Source organism: Catharus ustulatus, chromosome 29, assembly GCF_009819885.2.
Source record: "Catharus ustulatus isolate bCatUst1 chromosome 29, bCatUst1.pri.v2, whole genome shotgun sequence".
Classification (NCBI taxonomy): domain Eukaryota; kingdom Metazoa; phylum Chordata; class Aves; order Passeriformes; family Turdidae; genus Catharus; species Catharus ustulatus.
Window position 1 is genome coordinate 3,707,442 of NC_046249.1, and position 22,928 is coordinate 3,730,369.

Below are 22,928 nucleotides of genomic sequence, written 5' to 3' on the forward strand. Positions count from 1 at the left end.
ACAGAGCACAGGGGGCTGCTCTCACAAATGAAGTTGTGCTGGCAGCAGAAGTACAAACACAAGGCTGTGGCATGGAGGGCATGCATCAGACTGCTGGCTGAGGACCTGCTACAGGTCAACAAGCACCTGGTAGGACGTAATGAGGAAACCTGGGATAAAGCCAGCTCTGAGACCCCCCTGTGTGGAGAGAAGGAGAGCGAGGGAGGGCTCGGAGGTGGCACCCAGAGAGCTCAGCCGGCAGGCTCGGTGTGTCTGGTGGGACACGGCAGCGGCCGGAGCCCGGAGGGCAGGGCCGGCTCGGCTCGGCCTCAGCCTCTCCCTGCTCGGCACCGAGGGCTGGGCGGGCGCGCTGCGGGGTCTGCGGGCTGAGCTGGGCCGGTCCCACGCAAGGCTCGGGCCTGGCCCGCTCCGGGCAGCGCTGTACCGCCACCCCAGCGGCCGCCAAGGCCCTACCCGCCAGGCGTGGCCCAACCGCGGGCCCGCAGAGGGCGAGGAGAGGCGGCAGCTCTGCGTTCGGCCCGGCCGCGCCCGGTCACGGGAGGGTCCGGTACCATCCCGGCCCGCCCCGCCACGGCCGCCCAGTCCGCCACCTTCCCATAATGCCCGGCGGCCCCGCCCCGCTCCAGGAACGCGCGTCCGTGCGCCTTCCACCCCCCCCTCCGTGACCGGCCAACCAAACCCTGCGCTCCGATTGGCCGCGGCGCCTCGTCCCGCCCGTCCGGCCCCGCCCCGCTGCGCGCCGCGCTCTCCCATTGGTCTCAGCCGCTGTCAATCAGCGCTTGTTTTCGGCGGCAGCGGGTTGGGTTGCGCCGGCTCGTCGGTGTCTCGGCGGAGCCGTGCGGAGGGAGCGGCGGCGCAGCCGGGCGAGAGCGGCGCGGGGGCGGCGGCGGCGGCGCTGGCGCTGGGCCCGGCCGCAGCACTCGGGGCCGGGGCGAGGCCGGGCCGGGCCGGCGCCGCGCAGGGCGGGAGGGTGGGGAGGGAAGGGGGCGCGGGACGCAGGACCGGGCCGGGCCGGGCTCCCGGCCGTGCGGAGAACGGTGGTCGGTGCCGGGGGGGTGGGGGGGTGGGCGGGGGCGTCCCGGCCGCGACGCGACCATGACTCTGGAGTCCATGATGGCCTGTTGCCTGAGCGACGAGGTGAAGGAGTCGAAGCGCATCAACGCCGAGATCGAGAAGCAGCTGCGGAGGGACAAGCGCGACGCGCGCCGCGAGCTGAAGCTGCTGCTGCTGGGTGAGGAGCGGCGCCGGTCCGGCCGCAGGGGCCGCCGCGGGGCCCGGCCCGGGGCTTGGCAGGTCCGGGGGGCCGGGCCGGGCGGGGAGCGGGTGTGGCGGGGAAGCGGCGGGAGCCATCCCCGCCTCAGCCCGGCGCTCGGGGCCGCTCCCGAGCCGTGCGGGGCGGCCGCCTCATTGGCTGCCCTTTGTTTGATTTTGTGATGCGTTCGCTGTCAAAATGGGTTTTGACACAACCAGGAACTAAGTAGCTGAAATTCCTGGTTGTGAAGGCGGGCACGCATAGGGGCGCGTGAAATTTGTCTGGAGGAAACGATTCTCGGGAGTGTGCTGGCCTTCGTTAGCGTGTGGAAATGCGCTGATGGAGTTGGTGCTTTTCAGGATTGTGGATGAACTCCTGGGCCTTGGGTGAACGTGTGTGGAAAAACTGGCCTGCAGCTCGTGAACCACAGAGTTTCCCCTGGGGCAAGACCTGGGAGAGGCAGCAGGGCTGGGAGCGGTGTGGTGGTTCTGGAGGGGGCAATGGCAATTCACGAGTTGTGTGTTGGGTGAGAAGATGCCTGTGGTGGTCAGAGGTGGAGATCACCTGTGCAGCCATAAAAATCTAGGTCTTGGGGTGGAAACAGTAGTGTTCCCTGTGCAGATGGGTAACTGTGCCGTGTTTGGATGAGTTTAAAGGGTTGGGTAATCAGTTGCAAACTGAGACCTGCAGGCATGTACCTCCATCAGCAGCGAGTTTGATGTTCGTGCCTTGGTAGCCCTCAAATTTAAACTGAAGTTTCTTCATGTGTACTGTGTTCTAGCATTGCTTGTGTCAGATATATCCTGCTTTGTGTCTTGGATTTTTTAAATTGAATTATTATCTTAACATGAAATCTGAAACAGATCTGATGGATCTGTTGACAAGCCATTTAAGGTCCAGCTAAAGAAGGAGGCTGACCCTTGTGAAAAAATAAAACCAAAACACTTTGCAGAAGTGGGGGGAGGCTGTGTGTGCCCAGCCCCTTGGAGGGCTCCAGTACCAACACTGGTGCCTGGTGATAACTGGCAAGTAAAGGCCAGGGCTTCCCTTTTCTCTGAATCCTTCACAATTAATGTATTGTCTTTCATGTGGAAGGTAAAATCGAGAGCTTCACATTTCTGCTCTTGGGAGATGTTGTGGCAGTTTCTGTAAGGTTTCTTGGAGGGGAGGGAAGGTGTCCCTCACTCTCATGCTTCCCTAAAAGCAGTCCCACAGAAGCAGCTGTGTCAAAATAGGTTGTCGCTATAGGATAGATCTGGGTTAAGAAGATCCCACTGGATCTAAAGATTTCACTTTGGAAATAATTCAAATTGCTCAAGAATCCTTTCTGAAAGATACAGATTCAGCATCAGCTTAAAAAAACAAACAGAGGGTGATTATTATTGGATAAGCAACACTCCTAGGTGTAGACAGTGTGTGCAGGATGCTTTTCTCTGGACACAGCACATTGCCCACCTTCAGCTGGCACAGGTAACCTGTGTTCTCCCTCCTTGGTGTAACTGCTGCTTGCAGGGATTTCTTCAGTATTGTTCTGTTCTATGGAGTTCTAATATTCACAAGTATTAATGATTGATTTTAGTGAGAGGGCTTTCCCAAAATCTCCAAATTTTTGAGTGTGTGGAGGGAGTTTCCACCTTGTAGAAACTGTTAAATTTTTCTTGTCACTACATCTGGTGACAGTTACTTTGTTGAAGCCTAAAACAGGAAATTGAGGTGAAGAATAACATTGCAAATCAATGATGAACCTGTTAATAAGAAATTCAAGGTGTTGGGCATTGCCATCTGGTACAAGGTAGTAATTTGTGTTTTTCTGGGTGGGGAGGATGTTTTGTACAAAAATTAATTGTGATTAAGCATGGGGTACTGTTGACTGAGCAATGTATTTGCAAGAGCCCATGAGGTACTGGGGATCATTAGGAAGTTACTGTAAACTCTGCTGCTTTCACGTGTTGGCAGAAGAAGTGAATTCAGATTATCTCCTATCATTTTAAAAAGGGTTTTGTGCCCTGAGAGTTGTAGATCTTGCCCACCAGAGCTTGTAACCTGCTGGTGTAGTGCTGTGCCTCAGGGAAAGCAAAAGGTACCTTTTTAAAAAAAAAAACCAAACCAAAAACCCACCACCAATAACCAAAACCAACCCCCAAACCAAAAAAGGGCGGAGATGGAGTGACAGGAAGAGTCTGTGTTTGACCTCTGAAGTTCTGAAGCAACCAAAGGTCTGCTGTTGAGGTTTCTCTTTTATTTTCATCATTGAAATGCTTTGAAGCACCACCTTTTTTTTTTTTTTTCCCCTCTCAGTTTTGGTCGCTGTGGTAAAAAACAAGGAAGTATTTCTCACCACGCTGACAGAAACCACAAAAGATCTCAGTTTCCAGTTTTTCCCCACTCGGGGTGCACCTTTGTGTTCAAGATGGAGATAGTTTGCTGCATATTGATAGTGTCTACAGTTAATTTCTGGTTGTGCTGACGTGATTTCTGTCAGCTCTGGCTGTTAATTTCAAACATTCTGCTTCTAGTTAGGTGCCTGTTGCTTTTATCTGAGCATTTTTATTTGTTTGTCTTTTAGCCTACCAAGATAAAATGAGTAACTGAGTATCTACATGCGAGTAGTAATTGTGTATTGGGATGAATGAGATCATGTCTGAATGCATCTCTCCCTTGGTGTGAGGAGGATCTAGTGGTGCCTGTGGGGAGAGCCTGGGCTCTGCCAGCATTTAACTACAAGTCAAAAGGATTTGTATCACTGATTCTGGGTTTTTGGTCTCGGTAGTCAGGTGAGCTGGGCAACTTCGTTAGAGAGGTGTGGGTTTTTTATCATAATGATAGCAAATTTTGGAAGGTTGAACAAAAGCACTGCACAGAAATGTAGTGATGTTCATTTAGGCTCATGAAGTGTGGAGGTAATCTCATCCCAAGTGGGACCTGGCCTGCGTGTCCCCTCCACAGAGGTCTGTGTGCACGGGGCAGATGTCACTGGGGATGTCCCATTCAAATTGTGAATTTAGCAAGGCTCTGTGACTGCCTGCATGCCGTCTGATGGCGTTTTCCTTTCCCACTCACTTTGTTAGAAAGTTCCCACTGTCCTTTGGTATCGTCTGGTGGCCTTCACACGCTGAATGACACTGCTGTGGGGCCATAAATGTGGGAGTGGAAGGACCTGCCCGAGTGACGGTGCAGGAAGCCGCGCTGCAAGGGCTGCCCTGTGCTGTGTCCTGCCCTCCCATCTGCTCCAGCCCGGCAGTAAAACCTGGGACAGAAGGAAGAGAAGGAAGCAGTGGCCTTGCTGAGCAGGCTGCAGCCCGTGGGGACCCAGGCACGGCACCGACAGCTGGGAGCAGTGGCCTACTCTGCTCTCCCTGCCAGACGCCATTTTTAACTCCCTCGCATCCAGAGCAGGATCGCAGGAATCCTGCCACACTCAGGGTTCTGGGTTCAGCCCTGAGCATTAAACCTCTGCACAGCAGTTTGGGATACAAGGCAGATGTGCTGCCTGGGTTGTTCGTGTCAGATGGATAAGCAAAGAGTTTCTTGAGCTCCGTTCTGCTTTAGAGTTGATTTATTTTTTTTCCTGTTGTGTTTGGTTCTTTCCTGTGAAAAGACACATCGTGTATAAGGCAAAGAGCATTTTGTGCTAAATTAGAACAAAAGAAAATTTGCTGTTTACTGTGCCTCTCCTCTGCTGTGTGGGTCTGTAGCACTTTGCTGGCTTGAGAGTGTGTCCAGGCCCTTCCTGGCTGGTTGTAGCATCTTGCTGGAGTATCTGGGAATAGGTCAGGTGTGACGGGCAAGGGCCTCTTGACGCAGGACGTGTGGGAGTGGCTGTAACGTGAGATTTGGAATAAGTACCAGAACTCCTTTTGAAGGCTGCTGGAAAGGACAAGGTGTCTTCCTTCCACGCTGCCGTGTTCGTAGCAGGGATGAACAATCCAGGCTGTCTTTTACCAGTCTGGGAAGTGACAAAAAGGGGGTTGGGAGCTGTGTGTGCTTGGATGTAGTGCTAGGAGCTTTCATCTGTCCTGGGCTTTGCTCCTGGTGGCTCCTAACTCACTCTCTTCCATCCTGTAGGCACTGGGGAGAGTGGGAAAAGCACGTTCATTAAGCAAATGCGTATAATTCATGGCTCAGGCTACTCTGAAGAGGACAAAAAAGGCTTCACCAAGCTGGTGTACCAAAACATCTTCACTGCCATGCAGTCTATGATAAGAGCCATGGAAACGCTGAAGATTCTGTACAAATATGAACAGAACAAGGTAAGTTTCTCACTTTTTGCAAGTCTTTAGTCAGTGAGGATTTTGACTTCTTGTTTGTGTCTTTCTGCATTGCAACCTCAACCTCCCTGAGCTCTTTGCTATAAACTTCTTATGACATTTTCTTGATAGTTGGTTGTGTTAAGGGATAGAGCAACTTTGGTTGGTGCACTGGTGTGCCTGGTGAGTGTGGGGAGCAAGGGATTGGGAGATATGATGGAAGGGATAGGAGGAGGTTTTTTTTAAATTCATTTCAAGGATTCAGGGTTGTTAAATATGTTGGCATTTTCTTTTCATGTGTTGCTGTTCTTATTGGAACTTGTAGCTGGCAAAATATGTGCTGGACCCAAAAGACACAGACCTATGCTGGTAGTTACCCCTGTTTCTGCAATCCTTCTGTTTTTCTGATAACTACTGATCAAGGATACAAACCTTTCGTGAAGAATTTTGGTCTCAACCACAGAAACATACTGATTTTAGGATCAGGAATTAATTTTAGACAGATCTGATCTAAATTATTTTATCTTTTTGAGGGGGAGGACAGTGAGAGTGAGGGCATGCTAGGAAAACGTTGTTTTTGGGTTTTTTTTAGCGTATTTTGCTTTTTTTAGTGCTTAGTATCCTTAATATTTTGCAGTTGTATTTTATGTAACTGGTCACACGTGTCTTGGAGCTGATTTTGAGTAATAGTTTGTAGGGACTGGTTGGTGCCCCTTTCCTGTCTGTGGTGAGAATAGGCAGAGTGTGAGAAAGCTTTGCCTGTGCTTTATGTTAGGCATGATGGAGGGGTTCTAATAAATAAAATCTGCCAACTTTTGCTTACTATAACTTGTGCAGAACTTCACTTTGGTTTTTGATTTTGGGATAATCACCTCACACACACCACAGGCTGTGGTAGTTACTGTGGTCCTTCCTTTGCTTAGCCATTGTAGGGTGGATGTTTTTATGCCCTCCAGATATTTTTTTCTTTACTTTTTCTCTCTTTTCTTTTCAATCTCCAGGCCAATGCAGTGCTGATCCGAGAAGTGGATGTAGAAAAGGTCATGACATTTGAGCAGCCATATGTAAGTGCAATTAAAACATTGTGGAATGACCCTGGAATACAAGAGTGTTATGACAGGAGAAGAGAATATCAACTTTCTGACTCAGCTAAATAGTGAGTATACAATCACTGTGGTGGGAGTGATGGTCTAACAAATTATACCTGTCCACCTTGTTTTGATTGAAGTCCTGAGTTTATTTCCTTATCATTTGCTGCTTTTCCTGAGAGTATGAGGTATTCTGGTGGGTGTTGAGGGTGTTCATGCATCTGCTTCAGGATGTACCCGAGGTCTGAATTATTCCATCTGTGTTGATCCTGCCTCTTGGGCAGCAGGATTGCTGCTCTTCCTCTTCAGGTTTGTCTTTGGCCTACAGGTGTAAGTGGATATGTAACTCACATTTTATTAATTATAAATCCATTAAATTTGGCAATGTACAGGGGATGTTTTACATTTATAAGTAAATAAGTGTATGTTTCTACATTTATAAGAAGAAAACCTCACATGAGACTTGAGCCTGAAACATAAAGCATCTACTGTGGTTAAACTCCCTCTGTAGTAAAGATTGTCTTCCCCACTTCCATCCAGAGTTGATAAAGTTGTTTTTAGTGTATCTGTTTATCCTCCAAGGAGCCTGGTTGGTGAATTACTGCTCCCCAAAAATATTTTCTGTTAGTTTTCCACACCATATTTAAAATAATTCAGACAACATCTGCCTTTCTCATTACGCTGCAGAAAGCCTTCAGGTAGCATTTTTTACATCTATATATTTATGTGCTGCAACCTAAGGTAGTTTTTCCTTTTTTCTTTGTTATTTTTTTTTTCCACTGTCCTGCTTGCAGCTATCTCAGCGATGTGGATCGTATTGCTACCCCAGGATATCTACCAACTCAGCAAGATGTGCTACGGGTTAGAGTCCCTACAACCGGGATCATAGAGTACCCCTTTGACCTAGAGAATATTATCTTCAGGTACTGGAGGTGTCTTCATGTTACAGCTCAACTGAGGCAGCAGGGAGATGCTTTCAGGAAGGAGAAGTTCTGGGTTGTTTTAGTGTGTCCCAGTGGTTTGAGTGGATGTGTGATGGGTGCTCCTCTAATTGGGCTGGTCTGATGTTTTGGCTGTCAGAAAACTGAATCTGCGTTTGAATCAGTGACACTTCAAACCCAGGGAACCATCTTGGTGTCCTTCCTGGGAAGGATTGCACTGCTGCCATCTCAGGCTGGAACAGTGACCTGTGAGTGTTGAGAGCTGGAGCCACCAAGGGCTGACACTTTTTGTGCAGAAATTCTTCCCTGTACCCAGCACCTGCCTTGAGAGCTGGTTTTCTGTGCCTACCTTGTGCTCTCAGGGTGGCACCAAAACTTGCTGCCCGTGCTGCTGCAGCAACAGATGGTCTTTGCAGGCTTGAGCCAGCAATTGAACCTGGCATGACCAGGCTGAACACAGCAATATTCCTGTTTCTCTCTGGTGCTTGGGTGCTCTCTGCCCTTCCCCACCACAATGTGGCATTGCCAGAGAGGAATAAAGGAACCTGCATCCTGTCTCTTAAACCATTTGGTTACAGGAATGCAGAAGTCTCCTCTCCCTGTTCTGTTTTGCTGGCCTAGGGAATAGGTGTAGGATTTTATCAAAGGTGAACCACATGTGTGGCACTTCAGGTGAGTGCCTGAATAACTTCAGTGTACTGTACAGGTTGGACTTGAAACTGAGAGGCTGAAGTGTGTGCCTGTTAAACAGCACATTCCAACAAAAGTGTAACAACTAAAGAAAGATTTGGGTGGGGGAGAAGCTTTGAGGCAAGCAGGTGCTTTAATTAAAAATAAAAATAGTTTGCTCATGTGACAGAGTTTTGAAGGACTTGTCTTTTCAGACTCAGGTCTGCTGCTGAGCAAACCAGAGCAGAATGCAACAAAAATGGTGAAAGGTGAATTTGGCATCACTCACCCGTGGCCATTCTTTTAGTTTGGTGTATTTGTGGACAAGGTTATTTTGTAAATTTGCTGGTTTTGTTAACAGGCTGATGATAACTGTCACATCTGTGTGCTAGATTAACTGGAATGGTAAAGAACTAAATTAATTCTCATTGTTTGCTGCTCCTTTGCATTCAGAGAACTACAGCTAGCTCTGTGATACTCTATGTACTTCTCTTCTTTAGAATGGTGGATGTTGGAGGTCAAAGATCAGAACGAAGGAAGTGGATCCATTGCTTTGAAAATGTGACTTCCATCATGTTTTTAGTAGCACTTAGTGAATATGACCAAGTTCTGGTGGAATCGGATAATGAGGTGAGCCAAGGGAACTCTGCAGAAGGAGAAGAGGGAGGAAGGAGAGGAGGAAGGAAGGAAAAGAGGGAGGAATGTCTGTAGTTTCTGGAAGGCTGGTACCCAGGTGCTTGGTGCCAAGCTGGATTAGCTGCTATTATTGGTTTTGGCCTTCAGTTCTTGTTGCAAAGGGAGCATGAGCCTCCATGGGTCGTGATGTCCCTGAGGATGGAAAAGGCAGAGGGCATTCAATTCATCTGGAATTGAAAAATGAAATTATCTGAAGTTGCAGAGTCTCTTGTGCCATGGAAAGCACTGTGCAAGTGCTCTCAAATCACCCCTTCCCCTTCCTGCACTGGGTTACTTCAGGCTTTGCTGTCTTCTGAGGTGATTGCACTCTTTGAACGTGCAAATCTGAATTTTGGCAATTGCTAATAGATTAAAAGCCTGCTATTAGATAACAATAGTTGTCCTTTTTCTAGTAGACAAAATATGCTCACAAAGTATCATTGGACAGGCTTCTCACACGACTGTTAAAGCATAAAATGACTTTTAAGTCATTTGATGTGAAAGGCTTGGCAAATAAATGAAGTTTGAGTCCCTCAGATTTTGCATTTCCTTTCCATTTATTGATCCAGCTTGAACCAGAATCTACCTGGGGCCGAAGTATTTTGTGTATAATGTTTGAGATGCTGAATTACTACAGATCTGAGTGGATGTGCAGGCAGCAGAAAGGCATTTTAGTGCTCCTCTGTGAAAACAGGGCTTTCTTTTTCTGATTTCAGAACCGGATGGAAGAGAGTAAAGCTCTCTTTCGAACCATTATAACTTATCCATGGTTCCAAAACTCTTCTGTTATCCTCTTTCTCAACAAGAAAGATTTGTTGGAAGACAAGATCCTGTATTCCCACCTTGTTGACTATTTCCCAGAGTTTGATGGTGAGTGGCTTTTAAGAGGGAACACTTGATGGGGTGGAGGTGATTTGGTTAAAACTTATTTGTTTTTTAAAGAACACTCATATCTAGAAGTGGAGAAAACATTAATTGAGGAAAGAATGCCTATAGCAATAAGAAAATATCACAAAAATATCTGCATAGACAACTGGAATCTGGTAGGATGATCAAATAATGAGCCTCTCCTACATGAAGAATTACCCCCTCCAACATGCACTGCAAAGTATTAAACAATGGAAGTCTAACTTGTACAAATATCCAGTTTCATAAACATAGCAGTTTACTGGTACTGGACCTTTTAACCCTCTAGTCAAGAGGTGACTTGAGTCTTTGTTTTGAGAAACTGACTGGTCAAATACCCAAGTTATTCAAATGATGGTGCTAAAAAATCTTCCTGCAGCTTGAAATTCTTATTAGCGTGCCATCTGCAGTTGTGGGAGAATAATATCTATGTGAAACAGAGAATTTCCCAACAAAACTCCTTAGCCAAAATATTATTTCAGGCTCTTCAGTTGAGTGCATTCAAAGCTGGCTGGTAGCACATCTGTACAGGGCTGAAAATAAAGTGGTGGAGAATGAGATCAGGCAACACTGTTCTGGCCATGCTTTATTAATTCTGTAATTATTTGCTTTAAAAATATGAGGTAAAGGAAGAATTACCATTTTGCAAACAGCTTTCATCTTTTAGAGGACCGATGAAATTGCTCTTGTTTAGTTGTCCTCCCACATCTGGAGTTCCTGCTTGGAGCTCTGATGGGAGCAACAAGTTTTTCCAGCAGGCTGGGAATGGCTGAGGAGCTGCTGCCCAAACAATGCCTACTTCAAATGGAGCTTTACAGCTGGAGACAGATCCCAGCTTCAGGGGTGTCATGTACTTCCATTTTTCCCTACAAGTGGCTCCTTCAGGGGTGCTGCTGGCCTAAGTGGGAGCTTGCCCATCAGATTTGCTCTCAAGAGATGGTGTTTGCCATGCAACAACAGAAATCCTGTGAAAGAAATTGCAGTAGGTGACTATTTTCTGGAGATCTGTCAGAAATGGGAATTAAAACCTGGCCAAAATTCCCATTTTTAGCTCCTGTGAGGTGACCAGCTGGATCAGACTGACTGTACTTTTGACTGGCAATAACCCTTGTTTCCAAAATACACATTTGTGTCCTTCAGCCTGTGAGATCCACGTGTGTATTAGGAGGAAATTTGCACCCCATTTCCATGGAAGAGCATTTAGTGGTGTCTGTCCAGCATCTGCCACTGTTGGCCAGTGGATGCTCCCACCCAGGTCTGAATTCCAAAGCAGGGTCTGAACTGACCCAGTGCCCTTGTGGGATTTGGTTAAACTGCTGAAAAGAATGAAACACTTCAGCTCTTGGAACTTTTACCCCATAAATGATCCTAATTTCTTTCTAAAGCTCTGTAACCCATAGGAAAAGGTGCTGTTGGATCAGTTGATGGATCTGGGGGATGCATGGGAGTGAATCCATTCACTGGTGTCTCTGTTTGCTGCAGGCCCACAGAGGGATGCACAGGCAGCCCGTGAGTTCATCCTCAAGATGTTTGTGGATTTAAATCCCGACAGTGATAAAATCATCTATTCCCATTTCACATGTGCCACAGACACAGAAAACATCCGTTTCGTCTTTGCAGCTGTCAAGGACACCATCCTACAGCTCAACCTGAAGGAGTATAACCTGGTTTGACCTGCTCTACTCTTGCCCCTTGAGAGGCTTCTTTGTGAAGAAAAGACAAAAAAATGAAATTTTAAATATGACAGGAAAAAAAAAAAAGTTTTAATTTTTGATGATGTAATGATTGCAAATTGTCTGATCTGTGGAGTGGCAAGTGCTCGGTGTTATCCTGGAGTCTCATGTCTCTGTCCACAGAGTAGTTGATTTCATATTTTTAACAAATTGCTTTTATGTCACAGTTAACGGGGATATGCCTCATTTCTTCAGCACCTTGCTTACTTCTTAATTTTTGCCAAGCAGCTAAGGCAGCCTCATCTTGATCTTTCCTTTGTTGCTAAGCCACGTTTTTGGTTTTTTTTTTTTTCCCCCTTTCATTCCCATGGTATATGTAGAAAAAAACAAAAATCCCCAACACTTTCCAGCTGAGATTGTGAATTCACTGGACTGTGGGAGTGCAGAATGCTACTGGTCCCTTTGCCTTGTGCTATAGGGTGCCTCTGGTGTAATTTGCTTATCCTGCTTCCTTCCCCTCCTTCTTTCCCTTCCCTTCCCCAGGACACGCTCCATGGTTCACTGTGATGAAATGTTGGGGAGGAGCGATTGCTCTCCAACTGTTGAGCAAAAAAAAAAAAAGAAAAAGGCAAAACAAACAAACAAAAAGAAGCCATCACTTTTCCATTCTTTATATGTTCTGAGTAATTTTTTGTTATCAATTATAAAAGGTATGGAGACTGTGATTTTTTTTTTAAATTATTGATGTTCTATACATAGTTTGCTATGTGTTGCTGTATTTTGTTCATGGACTACAAATGATGGAAGCTCTTGGAGCAATAGCTGCTGAGCCTGGGGAAGTGCCTGACTGTAATTGTTCTTTTTTTTTTAATTTTTTAATTTTTATTTCTTCTTTTTTTTTTTTCCACACACATAAACACATCCCACCCACACCACAGCGCGTGGCCGTGTGCGCACAAGGCTCAGTCTGCAGAGAGGAACTGTTTTATTGGGTAGAGTTTTTGACATCAATGAGCAACCTCTATGCAGCAGTTACCAAAAGCACACTGAGTGGTTGTGGCATTTGAACATCAGACTTTGCCTGGATTGAAAACCTTAGTCTTGTGCCATCCTCTAGGTCTTTTCTTGCTGCCTAGTAGCAATCAAGCCTTGTTTTATTGCATTTTGTGCCAGTGTGTGAATGACTTTAAGAATTCCTCAGCCTTGTCCAGCTTGCAGAGTTTCAGAGAGGACCAGAGCTGGAGGATGACAGGGTCTGGTAGGATTCTTACTTGGGGAGATTGAGGATAACTCTTGGAGGGAGCAGCAGTTCTTTCTCTCCTGTTCATGCATTCCCCTGAGGCACTCTCTGCTGTGTCCCTCTTTGGAGGAGTGTGGGATCCTCTTTGGAAGACTTGCACACATCCTTGCTGCAGGGTGCCTGTGGTCATTGTGTTAGCAGTGGTTAATTGTGAGCAGTGGCTGCTGCAGAATCCAGACAGCCCTGCCCTGGCTGCACTTGGTGCAGCAGGAGAGGAGAAGAAAGGCAGCAGCACTTGCTGGAAGGCAGAATGGATGTGGTTCTGGATTCTGAGCACCACCTGAATCTCCACTGAGCAGGAGGAGATGAAGCCTTTGCACATAGGAGAGCTTTATTTTCCAGGAGCTGAGGCAAGTCAAGGTGCTGAAGGGCTGCTGCCAGCCTGGGAGAAAGAAGTGCATTGGCAAGGCAGGGAGAGAGAGAGTGGGAAGCAGGAGATGTGAGCCACACCTGCACGTGTGTCAGTCAGCCATCACTGATGCTTCTGTTTCAATTCCAACGAGTAGCATTGGGTCCAAATTCTCTGGATCAACCAGATTGCCCCCTTGAAGGCTGCCAGTAGAAAAAAGACAAAACGAGCTGCACTGTTGAAGGGGGCTGTTGATATTTTGTCTCTTTTGTAGACAGAGCACTACATCAGTGTTTTGCACAACGTTGTAAGAGTAAATCTAACTATCTGAGATGCTTAAGATGCTTTGATCTAGAACACTAAACTATGGAGGGACATAATTTTGAATAATTCTATTGATAGGTCCCTCATTTTCCAGAGTAGCCGAGCGAAGCTTCTGTGTGCTCAGAGCACTACAGAGCAAATCAAGCTCAGCTCCAAGTGATTACAGAGCTCAAGTTGGAACAGTAGACATGGGACCAACAGTTGAAGAGCCAGTCTGAGTGGTGATGCTGAGGGAAACATAGCATCTCTTTTAGACTAGCCGTGCTCTGGACTGCATTTAACCCTTGGGAGGAATGAGAGGGATTCCCATGTGTCAGACAGCTTTGCATCAATTTTACTGCTTTTTTTTTTTTTTTTCGTCTTTATGCCAAATTGATCCAGTTTGTAGAAATTGTCTTATAAAGAGGAATTTATAATCATGTATTCTAAGTGCTGTTCCTCTGAAGCAGACGGCAGCACCAGCCTCTTCCGCTTCTGTGATCCTTTTGTAAATGGTTCACACTACAGCTGTTGCCAGCAATGAGCCTGGCACTGAGATACACAGGTTCTTGGAAAGTAACTTCCCAGAAGTTTCTCTTTTCCAAGGTGAATGATGGTGGTACTTCCACTTGAATCAGAAACTTTTTTCGTCTTGTTTTGTACCTTCCCCTTTCTTTAAGAGCTGCTGCCCTGGCACAGGAGGAGGGATCTTGGCATCTGTCTCTTGCAGAGTGACTCTGCATCGTGGCAGGCACCTGTGGCAGGCTGTGGGCACAAGGATTTAGGGAATGTGCTGTACCTTGTGGGGCACCTGCTTGGGGTAGCTGTTGGCCTGAGAACTGGCTCGGGGTGGGGAGGGAAGGGCTGAGCATTGCTCAGTGGCTCTCAGTGGTTCCTGAAGCCTCCTCCTGGCTTGGGGTAGGAATGGGTCAGACCTGTACACATCACCTGGAGCTGTCTGTGACTGTATCATGTGAGAAGATACCAGTGTTAGCACGTGCTTTCCTTAGTAAGCAGCTGCTTGTGTGCCTCCAGCTTGGCCAGTGAAGTGTTCCTGCAGAACTGGCTCCTGTCTCTGTTGGCTGGCGAACGCCTGCCCTTGCAAAAGTGCCAAACCTTAAAACCAAATTTGCCTGTATCAACTTTCTGAAAGTGAGGCCTGTCAGAATCCTCTGCAGGTTGAGAGTGACTTTCAGAAGAGAGGTAAAATTGGGTTGTTGTAGGGAATCTAGAGTCTGAGGAGTTAGTCTCCTTGCTAACCTCTGCTCCTTGTGCACTTTTAATCTTTGTTCTGTTGAAGAAACCAACACACTTTGAACTAGTTTGAAACTTGAAGTCAGTGAGCAGAGGACCATCCCTTTTCCTTGCACCATTCCATGTGGATTGGCTACCTGGTGAGCAAAAGCCCCTTCCAGCTGCAGCGTGTCAGCTCCTGCCCTTCCTGCCTCCCCCTTCTCCTCGAGTTGGATTCTTTGGTCTCTTGTTGTTGCTTCCTAGCAATGTTGGCCTTGCGTTCAATTATGGTTTTTCTTCATGTGTTTTATTGGTTTAAAAAAAAAAAAAAGACAAAAAAATAATTTAAAAAAAAGGAAAAAAAAAAAAAAAAAAAGTACTTCCGGAGTGTGCTGACCATTGTATTGTCCTGTACAGAGCCCAGGTCGTTAGAGTCCAGCAGAGATAAAGTGTGTTATGCAGCACCCAGTTTTTTAAGAGTATGGTTTGTGCCAATGCCCCTTCTTTAGTAGTGCCAGAGACTCTTTACAAGTGCCAATGTGGTGGAAATTATTTGGTTATACTTGTATATTATAGGATCCTGATTTAAGACAATTTAAACATTATCCTATTTAAAAAGAATACTATATAAAATGCTGTTTTTAAACCTTGTCATTTGCAATGCATGTATTGTTGTGCGTGTTGGGGGGCGGGGAGGGAAGAGGGTAGGGTAAAGGAGTTTCTGAATAAGATGCCCACTGTCAGGATCTATTCAGACTCCAAACTGTCTCATTCCAGTCCAGGAGTGTGATTGTTTCTTGGAATGATCCCACTCTGACTGCTGGGCAACACGCTTATTACAGAAATATCTGATGGAAATTGATTTTCATATCTTTCTCCTGAAATAAACTCTCTGTTTGAAATTGGAATAAATTTTGTTCCTAAAAGCCGTGGTGGTTGTGTGTGTGTTTCTTCTCTTCTGTCTCCTCCTCCCTGGTACCCTGTGGGATCTGCACCTCTGCCTCCTGTCAGAAAATCAGGCACAGAAACAAAGAATGTTTTGGTAAATAAAAGGTATAATACACCATAATTATATATAATGCACTGTATCAATAATTCTGAAGTGTGAGCAGGGTCTGACTGGGGGTTTAAGGTGCAGGGATGCAATGGTAGCATCTTGATTTGAAGTTTCCCAGGATTTTGGAGTAGGATTTCTAAGGGAAGTTGTTGCTGTTTGCTGCTGCCTCTTGCTCTGGTGTCAGCCCACTGCAGGCACAATTCCAAGCAGGATATCTGTTGCCAATAGCAGGAATGTTGGTGGGACCAGAACTGCTTCCAGTCTTGCCTGTTAGAAACGTGGACTGAAATATGAAACGGCTTAAAATCATCCCTTAAGGAGTCCAGGGCTGGATGACTGTAAAAACTTCCACAAAGCCATTTCCTGAGATGGAGTTCCTCGAGCTTAATTCCTTTTCTCTGGGCTCATTCTCCAGGAATGTTGCATTAAATCAGCTGGGAGTGGGTAGAGATGGCCAATTTCCTCTATGTAAAGGTTTCCTGTGTTTTCAGGAAGCTGCAGCTGAGGATGTTCTGCTCCCTTCAAGGTCACTTAGCACAGGTGAAACTGCAGCTCCTGGGCAGCCTGAAACATTTTGTTGGCTCCCACCAGGAAGGCAAAAGTGGCCTGGTGGCCAGAGCATTGGCAAGGACTTAATTATCATTTTTCTGGTTCTGGGTGAGTTTTTTTTGCTGTTCTCAGAGGTTCTGTCTCCTCAGCAGCTGGGGAGCAGTGTCAGTGCTCCCTGTTCGTGTCAGCTCCCTGCGAGCCACGTGTTGTGCTGCTCTTTGCAAAGAGCCAAACATGCTCTGTTTAAATAAAGCAAAGCAACAAGTTGGGGCTCTTCAAGGAAAAAAAAAAAAAAAGAAGCCTTTAACATCCAGTATTTCCAGCTGGCTGTGAGGGCCTCGTGCTTTGGCCTCTTGCAGCCTCCAGGTGTGTGTGGCAGCAGAGGAGCAGGAGGCTGCAGCAGCCCAGGGAAGGAGGCAGCTGTTGGTTCACAGTTGCTGCTTTCCCAAGGACCACTCCAGCCCAGGCTGAAAAAAGAGTTCCAGCAGCGCAGAGAGCTCCTCACCTCCTGTGAGCTCCTCCAATCCTGTGCCCATCCTGCAAGGGTGGCTTTGGGAACACGGGAGGCTGTGTCGTGAGGCCACTTGCCACTGCCTGGAGAATTCCTTTGCCTGCTCCAGAGGGAGGAACTCAGCAAAGAGGGCTGCCAGAGCTGGGCTGTGGGCCAGGGGAGTGTCCTGATAAGGGCAGCTGGCCCAGGGACTGGAGCTGTGGCAGTGCTGCAAATCACTTTAAACCTGGCCACTGGATGTCCCTGCCAGCACCAAAGCAGGTCCTCGGGGTTGTGCACAGGGGTAAACCAGACACGAAGGAAAGAAATTTTCATTATTTTTATGTTAAAAATATCCCACGTGCAATAAAAAATGCAAAGAAGACAAAGTTTGGGATTTGCCTTGTCCTTGGACACCATCATCCTCCCAGCAGGAGGAAGCTCTTTCCTTTGAGCATTCCCTTTGCCCTCTTGGGAAGAGAGGGAAGTGCCTGTCCAGCATGAGTCCATGATGTGGAATTTATAAAGCAGGATTATAAAGCCTCCCTCCTCTACTTCAGGCTTCTCTCCTGTGTTATCCAGATCCCACACAGGGCTCTGAAGTTGATGTGCAGCTCAGGACCAGCTTGGCCTGTGGGGTGGCAGCTGCTGTTGGAACATTTCTGTCAAGAGCTCCTTGAGCCCTGGGCTCAGTGAGGGTTTGTTCTAACCCAGGCTGTTTCCTGTGTGCCTTCCCAGTGATACCAGTTTGGTATAATTATCCTCCAGCTGCTTTATCTCCTGCCATGCAGCCTGACCAGGAAGTTTAACCTCCACAAGCAATTTTTGTAACATCATCACCATGGGTGGAGAACTCATGGCTTTTGAAGAGTTTTTGTGGCTGGACTGTGTGACAAAGACTCCACACTTGGGCTGTGTGAAGCTTCTGGGTGAGCCCAGCTGCTGGGCTGGGTGAGGATGTGGCTCATCAGGGACCTCAGCTGCTGCCCAGGGCTGTTCTGCACCCCTGTGCTGTTATTTGTCCCTGGCCACTCCTGTGCACTGCTCCTGGAGCTGCTCCTCCCTTCATCTCGGTATCTGTAGCTCCTGGCCATGGAAATAAAGGGTGTTTTTATGGAGCTCCCCAAAGACAGGTCTCTCCTGCTCTGCTGGTTCCCATCCTCCCAGTGACTCAGGCCTTGTCTCCAGCTCTCCAAGGGGTGACAGGCTCTTTGCACAGAAGATGCAGGATGAGAACTGGGAAATTCTTCTGGGCAGGATTTGGCAGCCTCAATAGAAAAGGTCTCTGCTCAATGTCAGCTTTGCAACCCTTGATTCACAGCAGATTAAATGATTTATAAAGTAAAGAACCCTGGGGGAAAGAGGTGTCTTTCCTCAGCTCAGCCATGAATTTGCTTCCAAACTGCAAGAGGTAATTTTTTTTTTTTTATGAGTTTGAAAGTTGTTTAGAGACAGAACCTTGAAGAACACACCCTGTTGCCAACCCAAAGAGGGCACTCTGGGCATGAAAAACTCAGCAGAAATGTGTAGAGGTGCTTTCCTTGTGCAACATCACCCACAGCAAAAACCACGGGTAGCTCTGCTCAGCTGCAGCTTTTCTTAGTCAGGTGAATGACCTGGGGACTTTTAGACATCTTGAATTATAAGGTTTGGAAAATATTTGGAGTCTTCCCATCTTTGGCCTTGTGTTTCATATCCAGTGCTGCCACAGATGTTGGAAAGGCCTCTGACAAGTCACCTTTGGGCAGAAGTGAGCATAAGGAAAGGCAAACACTCCCCAGAAATGTGTTTTTGTCAATGAAATCCTAAACATCTGACGGAAGTGTTCGAGCTCCTCTTGCTGGGTCTCTTGCCAAATCTCCAGATTAATTTCCTCAGGTTGCAATATTTTTAAGCTCTATTGTAAAAGAGGCAGGGGTTTATTTTTTTGTCTTAAACCACGACATGTAGGAATAAAATATTTACTGACTGTCACACTGTGGTGGGGCTGTGTGGTTCCTCTCTAAAAAGATGACTCATTGTGCCTCAATGAATACCTGTGAGTGACAGAGCTGCACTGGGGGGAAGATGCTGGTTTTGTGTGGAATGGCAGCCAAAGGGGGGATGGGAAAGAACTGAGAGGGGCCCATGGGGGAGAGGATGTGATGGAGTGAAGAAATCCCCCAAAGTACCAGCTTGGAGATCCCTGGAGGGAATGAGGAGAGTCCCTGCCCTGACATCCAGACTGGATTTCACTCTTATCTATTCTGGAGGTTTGGATGGTACAGAAAATGGAGGCCACTGGTTGGGGTGGAAACCTCCAGCTTGGGATTGAGCTCTTTGAGCTGTGGCTTTCTCCTGAGCTGTTCAGGACTGGAGCCAGTGGCCCAGAGAAATCCAAATTGCACCAGGAAAAAGGCTTTCAAATGCTGATGAGATTTATTGGTTTTGTGTGTTCTGCCAACACTGGAGATACAGAAGAGGGGAGAAAGGAGGCAGCAGGTTTCAGAGGTAGGGCACAGCAGGAGCTGGAAGTGTCCTCCTTGGAGCTTGGGCAGCCCTGTAGCCCCAGGGCTTGGGCAAAGGAGCAGCCAGACATGTGGTGTCACAAATGACAGATGGGAGGAGGCTGCTCTTTGGATGCCTCTGATCTCATGGTGCAGCCTTCCCCTGAGGGTCACAGACATCCCTCAGCTACTGGAACCTCTCTAGGGCTGTCCTACTGCTTCCTCTCCGGAGCTGGAGCCACAAAGGGCTGAACAGGGCAGCAGTGAAGGAGTGCAGGCACCCCCCAGTGTGCACAGGGGACAAACACGGCCAGGGCACAACCTCTGTGCCAGCCCCACCAGGACAGAGCTCGGCTTGGCCGCAGAGAAATCCTGGCCACATCCACCAGGACCAGTGGGAGGTGTTTCCCAGGGAGAAAGGAAAAGAAAGCTGGTGAGGACTGGGCTCTGGAGGGTGAGCTCTCCAGGGCAGCAGCTGCAGGGGGAGCAGGGTCACGCTGACTTCAGGACATTGTTGACCCAGGGGAGGAAAGGAGCAATGTGTGTGTAGAACCCAGGCAAGTTGTTGTGCTTGTAGGAGAAGATGCCATAGGCTTTGTTGTTGCAGACCAGTGGATCCCCAGCATCACCCTGTGGAAAGGAACAGAGAGATCAGTGCTGGGTTGTGGGAACTCCAGGGAAGGAATGGGAATGAATGCCTCTGCAAAGAACAGGTGCAAGCATCAGGACAGAATTTCCCCAGCAGAAGCCTGGACTGGCAGTGGATGGGGATAACTCTGCCTCCACAAGGGACTGGTGACAGCTTGGTTTGGGAATCCAGCTGGGGGAACTCTGAAGCTTCATTTCTGCCCTTCTGCTGGCTTCAGATACAAAACACACTCAGACCAACAATGAGACTCAGGGTGAGCCCCTCTGGCCAAGCTGTTTTCCCCCTGTGCTGCTGCCAACTCCCAGGTCCCGTGCCACGGGTGACAACAATCCTCTTCTCCCTGGTGCTTTGCCCGTGGCTAAAACCTCCCCCACAGCCTCCTCCTCCTCCCTGATCACAGACTGACCTTTTCAGGTACCCAGGAGGATTTGCTGTCGCCACAAATCAAGTTGTCAGCGAGTCCTGGGTACCGGTTGAGGCAGTCCCTTGTTTTGATGATGTCGACAGTGGCCTCACGCAGGGTGCCAGCGTCTGTCCCGCCGCCCCAGCCCACCACACTGCACTTGGCACGAACTTTGGATGTCCCAAAGGAAATGGGCCTGACGTGGTCATTGCTTGTGGCATTGCCATTCAGCTGGGCAAGGGGACAGAAAACACAGAGATGAGTGGTTGGCCTGTAATCCACTTCTGCTCCAGGGTTGCAGCTCTGCTCTGCACATCAGGTTGCTCCAGCCAGGTTACCTTCAGCAAAAGGATGTCATTTCCCTTCTTAGGGCTTGTAAAATCTGGGTGGCAGTGATACTCCTTGACCTTGAAGGTTTGCCAGCTTTCCTCTCTGCTTTGGAGTGTGTGGGCTCCCAGGATGACAGTCAGAGGTTTGTGCCTGGTGAAATCAAGCACAGTGGGTGTCACCAGCTTGTCTCTGTCTTGCCTGGGAACGCTGAGCTTCACCTCCCAGGGGCATGGCCAGGACAGTCCAATTACACAGATACAGTTTGTATGGATTCCTTATGCACAAAATATATTATACATGTACTTTTTAAGAAGAAGGGTGGGAGCAAGGAGCTCTGCCAGGGAATCTGGCCAGCCAAGAGGCAGAGCAAGCTCCCACCTGAGCTCCCACCTGAGCTCTGCACACCTCAAGCTGGGTGTGGATGATACAATTCCCCCAAAGCCATCTTCCCCTGGCCCCTGGAACTTGCTATAATAGATAAGGTATCCTAGATACCAAGGTTGAGCCAAATTCCTCAAGAATTTGGTCACTCTCCTAACACTTTGGAAGATAATTGGTTATAAATTAGTCTGTGTAATTGGTCAGTTCACCTTTAGAACTTCTCACTTAGATTGGATGCTGTTCTTTGAATAAACTTTTATTGGCTGTAGTTTGAATCCCCCCTAAACCTATAAATGCGGCTGTCTGCCCTTTGTTCTGAGAGATCCCTGCTTGATCACCCTTGGCATGAAACAAAGATTCTTGTGGAACTCATCTAGTAAGGCCTCCAGTCTTTCTCTGCTGACTAAATGTGAGCTTCTGAGAGATGGCTGATCGATATTAGCACTCTCAGGTCCTGGTAAAACTATCACCAGGGACCAAAAAGAAAGCTACATTTGGGTACATTTGGTCCAATGCTGCTCTCTTGTTCTGGGCTTTACAAGCCCATGGAATTCCAGAGATTTCTAAATCAGGATATTTCTCTATCCCCTACATCACCTGCAGAAAATTCTGCCTCAGGAAAATTGGTAAGGACCTTGGGTATTTGCAGGAGTCCCTCCCAACCTCCCAGGCGAGGTTTAGGGCTCCTGGATCCTCCCTTTTGCTGCCCAGGTGTGGGGACTGGCCCCGAGCCTGTCACTGGCACCAGGGGAGAGCTCTCAGCCCTGAGGTGTGTGGGAGCTACACCCAGAGCTCTGCACATCTGGGAAAGTCCTCCTGCCCATCCATACCCCAGCTGGAGGGGTGGAAAAGGGCTGGGCAAGCAGCTGGCTCATAGGAAATAACTCTGCCAACAAACAAGTTGGTGTCAGAAAGGACAAAGCCTGACAGGAGATCAGTGCCAGCAAGGGAAGAAGCCACTCTGACCTCTCATTATTGACATCTGGGGAAAATAAAATGAGTCATAGAAGGGGGAAAAAAATCAGGGTGAATATCTGAGGGTGGGCTGGGGAGGGAGATGGGGCTCAGAGCTGTCCCCAAGCCGTGCCCTGCCCGAGGAAGGAGCCTGGTCATGGCTGAAGTGACTCCAGCTGTCCCTGGAGGAGATGCTCCCCAGGCTGTGGTGGGGCAGATACAGCCAAGACTTACACGAGGCACTGAGCTGCTGTCATCACCCAGCCAGGGGCCACGAGGAATCCTCCACAGAAATGGTTGTCCTTCCCCTGCAGATAGGCCATGTAGGGTGTGGGGTGGGTCCTGGAGCCTGCCTTGGCTTCTGCTCTTCTCTCCCTCCACTTCCAGGGATAATCTGCAATGGATGGGGCTGAGGATGAGGGGTTTGGAGGGCACAGGGCTGAGATTCATCCTTCCCCCTCCCTCTCCTCACCTCCAGCCCACTCTACTTACCAGCTCTGGCTGGGGGGCACATCAGCAGCAGGACGGGCAGCAGCAGCGTGTGCAGGGGCTTCATCACAGCCTTCTGGGCTCCAGTGGATCCCCTAGAGCTGGGGCTGCGTCTGGGGTCTCATCCTGCTCCCAGCAAGGTTTTATAGCCTGAGACCAGACTCCAGGAAACCACAGAAGTCAGACTCATCTGAAGAATCTCTCCCCAAGTTGCACGTCTCAGCAATGCGAAAGGGGAATTCAGTCTTGGCCTTGGGTGGATTGATAATCCACCTCCATCACAGGTCTGATCTGAGGGATCTGACGTCCTTCTGAAGCCAGAGCCAATTTTAGAACTTTGTGTTTGTTCTGGAAGCTGCGGGCAATGCACCCACCCTCACCTCTTTGACTTCCAGTGAGATCTTCCCTTGCAGCTTCTATTCTCTGTTGAGCACTTGCAAACCCTCTTGATTTTTATCACGAGCTCTACATGAATGAGTTTTTTTAGCCTAATACATCAGTTCC

At 48.1% G+C, this 22,928-nt stretch overlaps 2 protein-coding genes across 2 annotated transcripts; one reads left to right on the plus strand and one right to left on the minus strand.

Moving 5' to 3' along the window:
- Positions 1–1,068: 1,068 nt before the first annotated feature.
- On the plus strand, positions 1,069–15,565 carry GNA11 (G protein subunit alpha 11). Its single transcript, XM_033082190.1, has 7 exons — positions 1,069–1,231; positions 5,318–5,502; positions 6,501–6,655; positions 7,382–7,510; positions 8,698–8,827; positions 9,589–9,742; positions 11,261–15,565. The coding sequence occupies exons 1-7, from the start codon at positions 1,096–1,098 to the stop codon at positions 11,449–11,451; spliced, it is 1,080 nt and encodes a 359-aa protein (XP_032938081.1). The 5' UTR covers positions 1,069–1,095; the 3' UTR covers positions 11,452–15,565.
- A 3,650-nt stretch (positions 15,566–19,215) lies between these two features.
- On the minus strand, positions 19,216–22,590 carry LOC117008502 (granzyme E-like). Its single transcript, XM_033082412.1, has 5 exons — positions 22,428–22,590; positions 22,170–22,329; positions 20,609–20,750; positions 20,274–20,501; positions 19,216–19,848 (listed from the first exon to the last, which is right to left on the minus strand). Exons 1-5 carry the CDS (start codon positions 22,489–22,491, stop codon positions 19,711–19,713), a joined length of 732 nt encoding a protein of 243 aa, XP_032938303.1. The 5' UTR covers positions 22,492–22,590; the 3' UTR covers positions 19,216–19,710.
- Between the last annotated feature and the right edge of the window lie 338 nt (positions 22,591–22,928).